Source organism: Panulirus ornatus, chromosome 59 (assembly GCF_036320965.1).
Source record: "Panulirus ornatus isolate Po-2019 chromosome 59, ASM3632096v1, whole genome shotgun sequence".
Lineage (NCBI taxonomy): Eukaryota > Metazoa > Arthropoda > Malacostraca > Decapoda > Palinuridae > Panulirus > Panulirus ornatus.
Genome location: NC_092282.1, coordinates 15,236,412 through 15,251,425, shown reverse-complemented (window position 1 = coordinate 15,251,425; position 15,014 = coordinate 15,236,412). Strand labels below are relative to the sequence as shown.

Here is a 15,014-nt window from a genome sequence, read left to right as displayed (position 1 = left end):
AGATGCTCCCTGCCAGGAAAAGGCCTGGAAAATGCGTAAAATTGAAAATGTCCAGGAAAAACCCTTGAAACGGAAGTTAGGAAAAGGTTACTTCCCTTGGGCCTCATTCGTCCCTTGCTTTCGTACCCTGAATATACTTTATTACTATATTGCGGCTTTTTGTGGGGCAAGTTGTATGGTACGAATCGAACTGAAATCGCGGTCTCGATAGCGCTTGCTCACATCTGTTATGGAGTAATGAAAGCAATGGTTAATAATGATCGTGATGGCCAATTTTTTGAAAAAACATGCTTCACATTTGCCAAGTCAACTCTTATTGACTCAGATTGGGTTAAAGTCTTTTTTTCCCAATGTAATATCATTAAATACAAATACGTTCAAAGATCGTAAAATTTTTATAAATATCGCATGTTTACTTTCAAAGCCTTTAGTTAGCATTGAATTGGAACGAAGAACTTTAACAAGAGAGAAACAATTTTCAGAGGAAGTTACGGATGAATGTTGCAAGGAAATAGCTAATGCTAAAATCATTGAATCTTTAAAAATTGAAAGGGCTTTTTATTTGAGTCCAAAACAAGTTGTTGACATTATAGAAGATCCTGGAAATATCCTGGAAAAAGCCTTGAATTTTGTCAGTAAAAGAGTGGGAACCCTGTCCATCACATACACCCACAACTCCTGTTTCAGGAGTAGTGCTACTCCTTCCCTTGCTCTTGTCCTCTCACCAACCCCTGACTTTACTCCCAAAACATTCCCAAACCACTCTTCCCCTTTACCCTTGAGCTTCATATCACTCAGAGCCAAAACATCCAGGTTCCTTTCCTCAAACATACTACCTATCAATCCTTTTTTCTCATCTTGGTTACATCTACACACATTTAGACACCCCAATCTGAGCCTTCGAGGAAAATGAGCACTCCCTGCATGACTCCTGTTTCCCCTTTTAGAAAGTTAAAACACAAGGAGGGGAGGGTTTCTAGCTCCCCACTTCCGTCCCCTTTAGTTGCCTTCCACGGCACGTGAGGAATGCATGGGAAGTATTCTTTCTCCCCTATCCCCAGGGTGAAGAGAGTGGTGAGAGTAAGAGAGCTTAGGAAGGAGACCTGAGTGAGGAAGTACCAGGAGAGACTGAGTGCAGAATGGAAAAAGGTGAGATCAAAGGAAGTTAGGGGAGTGGGGGAGGAATGGGATGTATTTAGGGAAGCAATGATGGCTTGCACAAAAGATGCTTGTGGCATGAGAAGCATGGGAGGAGGGCAGATTAGGAAGGGTAGTGAGTGGTGGGATGAAGAAGTAACGTTATTAGTGAAAGAGAAGAGAGAGGCATTTGGACGATTTTTGCAGGGAAATAATGTAAATGACTGGGAGATGTATAAAAGAAAGAGGCAGGAGGTCAAGAGAAAGGTGCAAGAGGTGAAAAAGGGGGTAAATAAGAGTTGGGGTGAGAGAGTATCATTAAATTTTTGGGAGAATAAAAAGATATTTTGGAAGGAGGTAAAGAAAGTGCGTAAGACAAGAGAACAAATGGGAACATCAGTGAAGGGGGCTAATGGGGAGGTAATAAAAAGTAGTGGTGATGTGAGATGGAGAGGGAGTGAGTATTTTGAAGGTTTATTGAATGTGTTAGATGTTAGAGTGGCAGATATAGGGTGTTTTGGTCGAGGTGGTGTGCAAAGTGAGAGGGTTAGGGAGAATGATTTGGTAAACAGAGAAGAGGCAGTAAAAGCTTTGAAGAAGATGAAAGCTGGCAAGGCAGCTGGTTTGGATGGTATTGCGGTGGAATTTATTAAAAAAGGGGGTAACTGTGTTGTTGACTGGTTGGTAAGGATATTCAATGTATGTATGATTCATGGTGAGGTGCCTGAGGACTGGCGGAATGCATGCATAGTGCCATTGTACAAAGGCAAAGGGGATAAAGGTGATTGCTCAAATTACAGAGGCATAAGTTTGTTGAGTATTCCTGGGGAATTGTATGGGAGGGTATTGATTGAGAGGGTGAAAGCATGTACAGAGCATGGGGAAGACCAGTGTGGTTTCAGAAGTGGTAGAGGATGTGTGGATCAGGTGTTTGCTTTGAAAAATGTATGTGAGAAATACTTAGAAAAGAAAATGGATTTGTATGTAGCATTTATGAATCTGGAGAAGGCATATGATAGAGTTGATAGAGATGCTCTGTGGAAGGTATTAAGAATATATGGTGTGGGAGGCACGTTGTTAGAAGCAGTGAAAAGTTTTTATCGAGGATGTACAGTATGTGTACGTGTAGGAAGAGAGGAAAGTGATTGGTTCTCAGTGAATGTCAGTTTGCGGCAGGGATGCATGATGTCTCCATGGTTGTTTAATTTGTTTATGGATTGGGTTGTTAGGGAGATGAATGGAAGAGTTTTGGAGAGAGGGGCAAACATGCAGTCTGTTGTGGATGAGGAGGCTTGGGAAGTGAGTCAGTTGTTGTTCGCTGATGATACAGCACTGGTGGCTGCTTCAGGCGAGAAACTGCAGAAGCTGGTGACTGAGTTTGGTAAAGTGTGTGAAAGAAAAAAGGTGAGAGTAAATCTGAATATGAGCAAGGTTATTAGTTACAGTAGGGTTGAGGGACAAGTCAATTGGGAGGTAAGTTTGAATGGAGAATAACTGGAGGAAGTGAAGTGTTTTAGATATCTGGGAGTGGATTTGGCAGTGGATGGAACCATGTAAGCAGAAGTAAGTCACAAGGTGGGGGAGGGGGCGAAAGTTCTGGGAGCATTGAAAAATGTGTTGGAAGACGAGAACATTATCTTGGTAAGCAAAAATGGGTATGTTTGAAGGAACAGTGGTTCCAACAATGTTATATGGTTTCAAGGCGTGGGCTATAGATAGAGTTGTGCGGAGGAGGGTGGATGTGTTGGAAATGAGATGTTTGAGGACAATATGTGGTGTGAGGTGGTTTGATCGAGTAAGTAATGAAAGGGTAAGAGAGATGTGTGGTAATAAAAAGAGTGTGGTTGAGAGAGCAGAAGAGGGTGTTTTGAAATGGTTTGGTCACATGGAGAGAATGAGTGAGGAAAGATTGACAAAGAGGATATATGTCACAGGTGGAGGGAAGAGGAGAAGTGGGAGACCAAAGTGGAGGTGGAAGGATGAAGTGACAAAGATTCTAAGCAATCAGGGCCTGAACATGCAGGAGGGTGGAAGGCATGCAAGGAATAGAGTGAGCTGGAACGATGTGGTATACCAGGGTCGACATGCTGTCAATGGATTGAACCAGGGCATGTGAAGCGTCTGGGGTAAACCAAGGAAAGTTCTGTGGGGCCTGGATGTGGAAAGGGAGCTGTGGTTTCGTTGCATTATACATGGCAGCTAGAGACTGGGTGTGAATGAATGTGACCTTTGTTGTCTTTTCCTAGTGCTACCTCACGCACATGCAGGGGGAGGGGGTTTTCATTTCATGTGTGGCAGGGTGGTGACGGGAATGAATGAAGGCAGCATGTATGATTGTGTACATGTGTACATATGTATATGTCCATGTATGTATATGTATGTATACGTTGAAATGTATAGGCATGTATATGTGCATGTGTGAATGTGTATGTGGATGGGTTGGGCTACCTTTTGCTACCTTGCTAACGCGGGAGACAGCGACAAAGTATAATAAAAAAATGAAATAAACATGGAATTTTGAGGACAAAACCTCACATGGCTCTTTCTTTTGCACTTGTTTTTGGGAAGTGATACTATAAGGAGGTACTTAGGTAGCTTTCTTCCCCCATTATCCCTGTTCTTATACAGTAGGCATATTTCCTATAAACAATCAACACAACAGGTGTAATTATGTGGATTGTGTATAAATTATAGATAAATATCATGTGTGATTAGAATGGGTGAAGCAGTGATATAGCTTTTCTTGGAAGAGTGTAATGCAGAGATGAACTTCACAGCTTAGATCTAGATTCTGATAGGGAGAAAGGTTTAAAGATATTAGAGAAATGCCAGTTAATAAGCCTGCTAGTTTGTAAAGTGCTGGATATCAAAGAGTCTCTGTACTCTATCATATTTGAATACTATATTATGTGCTTCATTTTTCATCTAAATACTTTGATTAATAATGTATCTGTATTGTGCCGCAGTAGTTGGTACGCAGCCAATGACCAGGGAGGTAATTTATCAGTTCTACGTGCCTGAGTATCATGAGGATTAGTGATGGCTGCATAGAGCCAACACTTCATTGGTTGGCAAGATGCACTCCTCTGACCCAGGTAACTGTATTTTCTTTCTGCCTCATCCACAAGTGGATTACCAGCACTCTGTCCACAAACATACAGTCTCTCCTTGTCACACATAATACTTGACAACATTTAACTCACACGGCTCATTCTTCATAACTAGATTTACCTGTGCTGAGCTGCTATGTGCTAGCCCTGGCTTATGGCAAAATGATAGGAGCAATAGACAGAAGTAGTGAGTAGGAATATTTGGATAGGAGCATTAGGTACAAACATTAGGTAGAAGTGGAAAGGAGGAACATTTGTCAGAAGCATCAAGAAGTAGTAGTCAGTAGGAACATAATCCAAACCTTTGCAAACACTGTGCTAGACCTGCCCTCTGCCAGTGGCCTATTAAGGGTGAGGCACTACAGGCTAAGAAGCAGAACAGAAGTTTACTGATTATGGAGACTCTATTGCCATGGCCACCCCCTTGAGGGAGTACCAGAAGGGAATAAGTGTCACAGATAGAGACAGATACAGACAGGCAGATACTACATCGTATATTTCTTGACATCTTGTTCATATTCTTGCATAAGAACTATCATGAGAAATCTTCTTCCTAATATAACCCACCATTATCCTGTTATATCTCAGGGGAGAACTTATTTCAATATATGGAATCTCTAATATAAACTAAAAAATATTTTTACAATTTCAACAGTTTTACCTTTCTCCAATGTACTGATTTCTGCTCAAATTCTGTAAAGAGCATTTTTCTACTAAGCCCTTACATCCCAAGTTTATTTTGCTCAATCCAAAAGATTTCAAACAATTCATCAAGTCTTTCAGAAAATTTAGTTACTTCCTTCTCATCACTCATATCTCTTTTATCAAGCTAAAATACTGAATCAAACAAAAAGGCAAATGAAATACATCTGTTCTAAAAGAAACTGCCTGACTTTGATATAGTTTTTCACATGTACCTCTTTCTGAGTAATAGCGTGACGGAGCTGCTCTTCATGCCTCCGCCTTTCTTCTAGTTCTCTTGCAGATTCTTCAAGTAGCCTCTCTTGTTCCTCAGCCTTTTCTAAGAGATTTTCTCCTCCTACCAGAATTTTGCGCTCCAAACCTTGTAATCTTTGCTTTAGAGCCTCTTGTTCTTTCCTATATAATGAAACATAAATTCAAGTTAATGATGTGTCTATAGGACATAAATGCTCCTGCCACTATGCCTAAACATCAAACCTAACAACAGTTCCTGAAGCATGACATGTGCATCAGCAGTCTACTTCAACTTGATGCCAAAGTATTTTCAAGGAAGTTTTGTTGAATGTGTTTGATGATAAAGTGGCAGATATACAGTGTTTTGGTCAGGGTGGTATGCGAAGTGAGAGGGCCTGGGAGAATGGTTTGGTAAAGAGAGAAGAGATAGTGAAAGCTTTGCAGAAAATGCAATCTGGCAAGGCGGCGGGTTTGGATGGCACTGCAGTGGAATTTATCATAAAAGGGGGTGACTGTGTCGTTGATTGGTTGGTAAGGATACTCAAAGTATGAATGGGCCATGGGAAGTGCCTGAGGACTGGCGGAATGCATGCATAGTGCCAGTGTACAAAGGCAAAGGGGATACAGGTGAGTGTTCAAACTACAGAGGCTCAAGTTTGTTGAGTGAGGGTGAAAGGCATGCAAGGAATAGAGTGAACAGGAACGATGTGGTATACCAGGGTTAATGTGCTATCACTGGACTGAACCAGGGCATGTGAACCATCTGGGTAAACCATGGAAAGGTCTGTGAGGCCTAGATGTGGATAGGGAGCTGTGGTTTCGGTGCATTAAACATAACAGCTAAAGACTGAGTGTGAATGAATGTGGCCTTTTTGTCTGTTTTCCTGGCACTACCTCGCTGAAGTGGGGATTGTGATGCTGTTTCCTGTGAGACAGGGTAGCGTAAGGAATGGATGAAGGCAAACAAGTATGAATATGTACACGCATATATATGAATATGTCTGTGTGTGTGTATGTATATGTATGTATATGAGCGTTTATGTATATATAAGTATATATGGTTGTTTAATTTGTTTATGGATGGGGTTGTTAGGGAGGTGAATGCAAGAATTTTGGAAAGAGGGGCAAGTATGAAGTCTGTTGGGGATGAGAGAGCTTGGGAAGTGAGTCAGTTGTTGTTCGCTGATGATACAGCGCTGGTGGCTGATTCATGTGAGAAACTGCAGAAGCTGGTGACTGAGTTTGGTAAAGTGTGTGAAAGAAGAAAGTTAAGAGTAAATGTGAATAAGAGCAAGGTTATTAGGTACAGTAGGGTTGAGGGTCAAGTCAACTGGGAGGTGAGTTTGAATGGAGAAAAACTGGAGGAAGTAAAGTGTTTTAGATATCTGGGAGTGGATCTGGCAGCCGATGGAACCATGGAAACGGAAGTGAATCATGGGGTGGGGGAGGGGGCGAAAATTCTGGGAGCCTTGAAGAATGTTTAGAAGTCGAGAACATTATCTCGGAAAGCAAAAATGGGTATGTTTGAAGGAATAGTGGTACCAACAATGTTGTATGGCTGCGAGGCATGGGCTATAGATAGAGTTGTGCATAGGAGGGTGGATGTGCTGGAAATGAGATGTTTGAGGACAATATGTGGTGTGAGGTGGTTTGATTGATTAAGAAATGTAAGGGTAAGAGAGATGTGTGGAAATAAAAAGAGTGTGGTTGAGAGAGCAGAAGAGGGTGTTTTGAAATGGTTTGGTCACATGGAGAGAATGAGTGAGGAAAGATTGATGAAGAGGATATATGTGTCAGAGGTGGAGGGAACGAGGAGAAGTGGGAGACCAAATTGGAGGTGGAAAGAGGGAGTGAAAAAGATTTTGAGTGATCGGGGCCCGAACATGCAGGAGGGTGAAAGGCGTGCAAGGAATAGAGTGAATTGGAACGATGTGGTATACCGGGGTCGATGTGCTGTCAATGGATTGAACCAGGGCTTTCCGAGATAATGTTTTCGACTTCCACACATTCTTCAAGGCTCCCAGAATTTTCACCCCCTTCCCCATCCTATGATCCACTTCCGCTTCCATGGTTCCATCCGCTGCCAGATCCACTCCCAGATATCTAAAACACTTTACTTCCTCCAGTTTTTCTCCATTCAAACTTACCTCCCAATTGACTTGACCCTCAACCCTACTGTACCTAATAACCTTGCTCTTATTCACATTTACTCTTAACTTTCTTCTTTCACACACTTTACCAAACTTAGTCACCAGCTTCTGCAGTTTCTCACATGAATCAGCCACCAGCGCTGTATCATCAGCGAACAACAACTGACTCACTTCCCAAGCTCTCTCATCCCCAACAAACTTCATACTTGCCCCTCTTTCCAAAACTCTTGCATTCACCTCCCTAACAACCCCATCCATAAACAAATTAAACAACCATGGAGACATCACACACCCCTGCCGCAAACCTACATTCACTGAGAACCAATCACTTTCCTCTCTTCCTACACATACACATGCCTTACATCCTTAATAAAAACTTTTCACTGCTTCTAACAACTTGCTTCCCACACCATATATTCTTAATACCTTCCACAGAGCATCTCTATCAACTCTATCATATGCCTTCTCCAGATCCATAAATGCTATATACAAATCCATCTGCTTTTCTAAGTATTTCTCACATACATTTGGTAACCAGAGAAGAGGTAGTAAAAGCGTTGCGGAAGATGAAAGCCGGCAAGGTGGCAGGTTTGGATGGTATTGCAGTGGAATTTATTAAAAAAGGGGGTGACTGTATTGTTGACTGGTTGGTAAGTTTATTCAATGTATGTATGATTCATGGTGAGGTGCCTGAGGATTGGCGGAATGCTTGCATAGTGCCATTGTACAAAGGCAAAGGGGATAAGAGAGAGTGCTCAAATTACAGAGGTATAAGTATGTTGAGTATTCCTGGTAAATCATATGGGAGGGTACTGATTGAGAGGGTGAAGGCATGTACAGAGCATCAGATTGGGGAAGAGCAGTGTGGTTTCAGAAGTGGTAGAGGATGTGTGGCTCAGGTGTTTGCTTTGAAGAATGTATGATAAATATAATAATAAAATACACTCCCTACAGGGTTTCATTGCTAAAATAGAACGGTGACAGTAGAATTCAAAGTAAATAGGTCTTCATGAACTAACAGATATATGCATATACATACAAATATCCAGCTCGTAAGGAGATCCACTTCCTCATTTTTCAACACTTTTGATAAAGAGAATTAAAATAAAAGAAAAAGTTACATAAAAAGTACCTTTGAAATAGCTGTCTCTCCCCTACTCTATCAAATTTCTACTATCATTTATGTGACAAGGGCAGTGTTTGTGCCTAACTTATACCTAAAACTCAACTTGGGACAAGTTACATTCTGGAAGCCCTAATGCAAGACAAGCTGTCATAAATGAAGCAACTGAAGCCCATTATACAACAGGGGTTTTGTTCTTGACCAAATTTTCCTAGTGTAACTCACGTATGTAATATGCATGAAATGACTTGGTCTAAGAACAATATATCACATTCTCTCATCATTTATTTTGGATAGTATTTAGCACTGTCTTTCATAATGGATACATTTATAGTCAAACTAAATTACTATTCAATCAAATACAAGAACATGTGACAAAAAATGGCACTTATGGATGCATGATTTATTCAGATACTGAAATATTGGAGAAAACAAGTGGTGGAGATGGAACAGCTATTGAATGCATGAAATAACTTGACATAAGGACAATATACTACATTCTCTTATCGTTTTTTTTCAATTGATATTTATTACCATCTTTTATACTGGATACATTTACTAAATCAAATCATATTAGACATTCACATATGTTAAATCAAATACAAAAATATTACTATTTATTATCTATTATACTTAACCATCGTCTCCCGTATTAGTGAGGTAGAGCAAGGAAACAGACAAAGAATGGCCCAACCCATCCACATACACATGCATATACATAAATGTCCACATACGCACATATACATTCATATAAATTTCAATGTATATATACATTTCAATGTATATATACATATACGCATTCCTCACATGTCGTAGAAGGCGATTAAAGGGGACAGGAGCGGTGGCTAGAAACCCTCCCCTCCTTGTATTTTAACTTTCTAAACAGGGAAACGGAAGAAGGAGTCACGCGAGGAGTGCTCATCCTCCTCGAAGGCTCATACTGGGGTGTCTAAATGTGTGTGGATGTAACCAAGATGAGAAAAAAGGAGAGATAGGTAGTATGCTTGAGGAAAGGAACCTGGATGTTTTGGCTCTGAGTGAAACAAAGCTCAAGGGTAAAGGGGAAGAGTGGTTTAGGAATGTCTTGGGAGTAAAGTCAGGGGTTAGTGAGAGGACAAGAGCAAGGGAAGGAGTAGCACTACTCCTGAAACAGGAGTGGTGGGAGTATGTGATAGAGTTTAAGAAAGTAAACTCTAGATTGATATGGGTAAAACTGAAAGTGGATGCATCTGGGCATGAAAAGAAAGATCATGAGAGGCAAGTGTTTTGGGAGCAGCTGAGTGTGTTAGTAGTTTTGATGCACAAGACTGGGTTATAGTGATGGGTGATTTGAATGCAAAGGTGAGTAATGTGGCTGTTGAGGGAATAATTGGTGTACATGGGGTGTTCAGTGTTGTAAATGGTAATGCTGAAGAGCTTGTACATTTATGTGCTGAAAAAGGACTGGTGATTGGGAATACCTGGTTTAAAAAGAGAGATATACATAAGTATACGTATGTAAGTAGGAGAGATGACCCGAGAACATTATTGGATTACATAATGTTGTAAATGGAAATGGTGAAGAGCTTGTAGATTTATGTGCTGAAAAAGGACTGATGATTGGGAATACCTGGTTTAAAAAAGCGAGATATACATAAGTATACTTATGTAAGTAGGAGAGATGGCCAGAGAGCGTTATTGGATTACGTGTTAATTGACAGGCGTGCGAAAGAGAGACTTTTGGATGTTAATGTGCTGAGAGGTGCAACTGGAGGGATGTCTGATCATTATCTTGTGGAGGCGAAGGTGAAGATTTGTAGGGGTTTTCAGAAAAGAAGAGTGAATGTTGGGGTGAAGAGGGTGGTGAGAGTAAGTGAGCTTGAGAAGGAGACCTGTGTGAGGAAGTACCAGGAGAGACTGAGTACAGAATGGAAAAAGGTGAGAACAATGGAAGCAAGGGGAGTGGGGGAGGAATGGGATGTATTTAGGGAATCAGTGATGGAGTGCGCAAAAGATGCTTGTGGCATGAGAAGAGTGGGAGGTGGGTTGATTAGTAAGGGTAGTGAGTGGTGGGATGAAGAAGTAAGAGTATTAGTGAAAGAGAAGAGAGAGGCATTTGGACGATTTTTGCAGGGAAAAAATGCAATTGAGTGGGAGATGTATAAAAGAAAGAGACAGGAGGTCAAGAGAAAGGTGCAAGAGGTGAAAAAAAGGGCAAATGAGAGTTGGGGTGAGAGAGTATCATTAAATTTTAGGGAGAATAAAAAGATGTTCTGGAAGGAGGTAAATAAAGTGCGTAAGACAAGGGAGCAAATGGGAACTTCAGTGAAGGGCGCAAATGGGGAGGTGATAACAAGTAGTGGTGATGTGAGAAGGAGATGGAGTGAGTATTTTGAAGGTTTGTTGAATGTGTTTGATGATAGAGTGGCAGATATAGGGTGTTTTGGTCGAGGTGGTGTGCAAAGTGAGAGGGTTAGGGAAAATGATTTGGTAAACAGAGAAGAGGTAGTGAAAGCTTTGCGGAAGATGAAAGCCGGCAAGGCAGCAGGTTTGGATGGTATTGCAGTGGAATTTATTAAAAAAGGGGGTGACTGTATTGTTGACTGGTTGGTAAGGTTATTTAATGTATGTATGACTCATGGTGAGGTGCCTGAGGATTGGCGGAATGTGTGCATAGTGCCATTGTACAAAGGCAAAGGGGATAAGAGTGAGTGCTCAAATTATAGAGGTATAAGTTTGTTGAGTATTCCTGGTAAATTATATGGGAGGGTATTGATTGAGAGGGTGAAGGCATGTACAGAGCATCAGATTGGGGAAGAGCAGTGTGGTTTCAGAAGTGGTAGAGGATGTGTGGATCAGGTGTTTGCTTTGAAGAATGTATGTGAGAAATACTTAGAAAAGCAAATGGATTTGTATGTAGCATTCATGGATCTGGAGAAGGCATATGATAGAGTTGATAGAGATGCTCTGTGGAAGGTATTAAGAATATATGGTGTGGGAGGAAAGTTGTTAGAAGCAGTGAAAAGTTTTTATCGAGGATGTAAGGCATGTGTACGTGTAGGAAGAGAGGAAAGTGATTGGTTCTCAGTGAATGTAGGTTTGCGGCAGGGGTGTGTGATGTCTCCATGGTTGTTTAATTTGTTTATGGATGGGGTTGTTAGGGAGGTAAATGCAAGAGTTTTGGAAAGAGGGGCAAGTATGAAGTCTGTTGGGGATGAGAGAGCTTGGGAAGTGAGTCAGTTGTTGTTCGCTGATGATACAGCGCTGGTGGCTGATTCATGTGAGAAACTGCAGAAGCTGGTGACTGAGTTTGGTAAAGTGTGTGGAAGAAGAAAGTTAAGAGTAAATGTGAATAAGAGCAAGGTTATTAGGTACAGTAGGGTTGAGGGTCATGTCAATTGGGAGGTGAGTTTGAATGGAGAAAAACTGGAGGAAGTGAAGTGTTTTAGATATCTGGGAGTGGATCTGGCAGCGGATGGAACCATGGAAGCAGAAGTGGATCATAGGGTGGGGGAGGGGGCGAAAATTCTGGGGGCCTTGAAGAATGTGTGGAAGTCGAGAACATTATCTCGGAAAGCAAAAATGGGTATGTTTGAAGGAATAGTGGTTCCAACAATGTTGTATGGTTGCGAGGCGTGGGCTATGGATAGAGTTGTGCGCAGGAGGATGGATGTGCTGGAAATGAGATGTTTGAGGACAATGTGTGGTGTGAGGTGGTTTGATCGAGTGAGTAACGTAAGGGTAAGAGAGATGTGTGGAAATAAGAAGAGCGTGGTTGAGAGAGCAGAAGAGGGTGTCTTGAAGTGGTTTGGGCACATGGAGAGGATGAGTGAGGAAAGATTGACCAAGAGGATATATGTGTCGGAGGTGGAGGGAGCAAGGAGAAGAGGGAGACCAAATTGGAGGTGGAAAGATGGAGTGAAAAAGATTTTGTGTGATCGGGGCTTGAACATGCAGGAGGGTGAAAGGAGGGCAAGGAATAGAGTGAATTGGAGCGATGTGGTATACTGGGGTTGACGTGCTGTCAGTGGATTGAATCAAGGCATGTGAAGCGTCTGGGGTAAACCATGGAAAGCTGTGTAGGTATGCATATTTGCGTGTGTGGACGTATGTATATACATGTGTATGGGGGGGGGGGGGGGGGTTGGGCCATTTCTTTCGTCTGTTTCCTTGCGCTACCTCGCAAACGCGGGAGACAGCGACAAAGTATATAAAAAAAAAAAAAAAAAATGTTAATTGATAGGTGTGTGACGGAGAGACTTTTGGATGTTAATGTGCTGAGAGGTGCAACTGGAGGGAAGTTTGATCACTATCTTGTGGAGGCGAAGGTAAAGATTTGTAGAGGTTTTCAGAAAAGAAGAGAGAATGTTGGGGTGAAGAGAGTGGTGAGAGTAAGTGAGCTTGGGAAGGAGACTTGTGTGAGGAAGTACCAGGAGAGACTGAGTACAAAATGGAAAAAGGTGAGAACAAAGGATGCAAAGGGAGTAGGGGAGGAATGGGATGTATTTAGGGAAGCAGTGATGGCTTGTACAAAAGATGATTGTGGCATGAGAAGTGTGGGAGGTGGGTTGATTAGAAAGGGCAGTGAGTGGTGGGATGAAGAAGTAAGATTATTAGTGAAAGAGAAGAGAGAGGCATTTGGACGATTTTTGCAGGGAAATAATGCATATGACTGGGAGATGTATAAAAGAAAGAGGCAGGAGGTCAAGAGAAAGGTGCAAGAGGTGAAAAAGAGGACAAATGAGAGTTGGGGTGAGAGAGTATCATTACATTTTAGGGAGGGTAAAAAGATATTTTGGAAGGAGGTAAATAAAGTGTGTAAGACAAGGGTACAAATGAGAACATCAGTGAAGGGGGCCAATGGGGAGGTGATGACAAGTAGTGGTGATGTGAGGAGATAGAGTAAGTATTTTGAAGGTTTGTTGAATGTGTTTGATGATAGAGTGGCAGATATAGGGTGTTTTGGTCGAGGTGGTGTGCAATGTGAGAGGGTTAGGGAGAATGATTCAGTAAACATAGAAGAGGTAGTAAAAGCTTTGCGAAGGATGAAAGATGGCAAGGCAGTGGGTTTGGATGGTATTGCAGTGGAATTTATTAAAAAAGGGGGTGAATGTATTGTTGACTGGTTGGTAAGGTTATTTAATGTATGTATGACTCATGGTGAGATGTCTGAGGACTGACGGAATGCTTGAATAGTGCCACTGTGCAAAGGCAAAGGGGATAAGAGTGAGTGCTCAAATTACAGAGGTATAAGTTCGTTGAGTATTCCAGGGAAACTATATGGGAGGGTATTGATTGAGAGGGTGAAGGAATGTACAGAGCATCAGAATGAGGAAGAGCAGTGTGGTTTCAGAAGTGGTAGAGGATGTTTGGAGCAGGTGTTTGCTTTGAAATATGTATGTGAGAAATACTTAGAAAAGCAAATAGATTTGTATGTAGCATTTATGGATCTGGAGAAGGCATATGATAGAGTTGATGGAGATGCTCTGTGGAAGGTATTAAGAATATATGGTGTGGGAGGTAAGTTGTTAGAAGCAGTGAAAAGATTTTATCAAGGATGTAAGGCATGTGTATGTGTAGGAAGAGAGGAAAGTGATTGGTTCTCAGTGAATTTTGGTTTGCGGAAGGGGTGCGTGATGTCTCCATGGTTGTTTAATTTGTTTATGGATGGGATTGTTAGTGGGAGAATGCATGAGTTTTGGAAAGAGGGGCAAGTATGCAGTCTGTTGTGGATGAGAGAGCTTAGGAAGTGAGTCAGCTGCTGTTCGCTGATGATACAGCACTGGTGGCTGATTTGGGTGAGAAACTGCAGAAGATGGTGACTAAGTTTGGTAAAGTGTGTCAAAGAAGAAAGCTGAGAGTACATGTGAATAAGAGTAAGGTATTAGGTACAGTAGGGTTGAGGGACAAGTCAATTGGGAGGTAAGTTTGAATGGAGAAAAACTGGAGGAAGTGAAGTGTTTTAGATATCTGGGAGTGGATTTGGCAGCAGATGGAACCATGGAAGTGGAAGTGAATCATAGGGTGGGGGAGGGGGCGAAAGTTCTGGGAGCGTTGAAAAATGTGTGGAACATGAGAACGTTATCTTGGAAAGCAAAATTGGGTATGTTTGAAGGAATAGTGTTTTCAACAATGTTCTATGGTTGCGAGGCAAGGGCTATACATAGAGTTGTGTGGAGGAGGGTGGATGTGTTGAAAATGAGATGTTTGAGGACAATATGTGGCATGAGGTGGTTTGATCAAGTAAGTAATGAAAGGGTAAGAGAGATGTGTGGTAATAAAAAGAGTGTGGTGATGTGTGGTAATAAAAAGAGTGTGGTTGAGAGAGCAGAAGAGGGTGTTTTGAAATGGTTTGGTCACATGGAGAGAATGAGTGAGGAAAGATTGACAAAGAGGAAATATGTGTCAGAGATGGAGGGAACGAGGAGAAGTGGGAGACCTAACTGGAGGTGGAAAGATGGAGTGAAAAAAATTTTGAGTGATCAGGGCCTGAACATGCAGAAGGGTGAAAGGCGTGCAGGGAATAGAGTGAATTGGAACCATGTGGTATACCAGGGTCGACGTGCTGTCAATGAATTG

At 41.7% G+C, this 15,014-nt stretch overlaps 1 protein-coding gene across 4 annotated transcripts in view; it reads right to left on the bottom strand.

The window, feature by feature from the left end:
* The window catches only part of Klp64D (kinesin-like protein 64D), a 135,169-nt gene that overhangs the window by 46,616 nt on the left and 73,539 nt on the right, over positions 1-15,014 (bottom strand). For all 4 annotated transcript variants that reach the window (XM_071696150.1, XM_071696151.1, XM_071696152.1 and 1 more), the window contains exon 10: positions 5,165-5,345. In XM_071696150.1, coding sequence (XP_071552251.1) covers positions 5,165-5,345 — 181 coding nt within the window. The remainder of the gene's footprint in view (positions 1-5,164; positions 5,346-15,014) is intronic.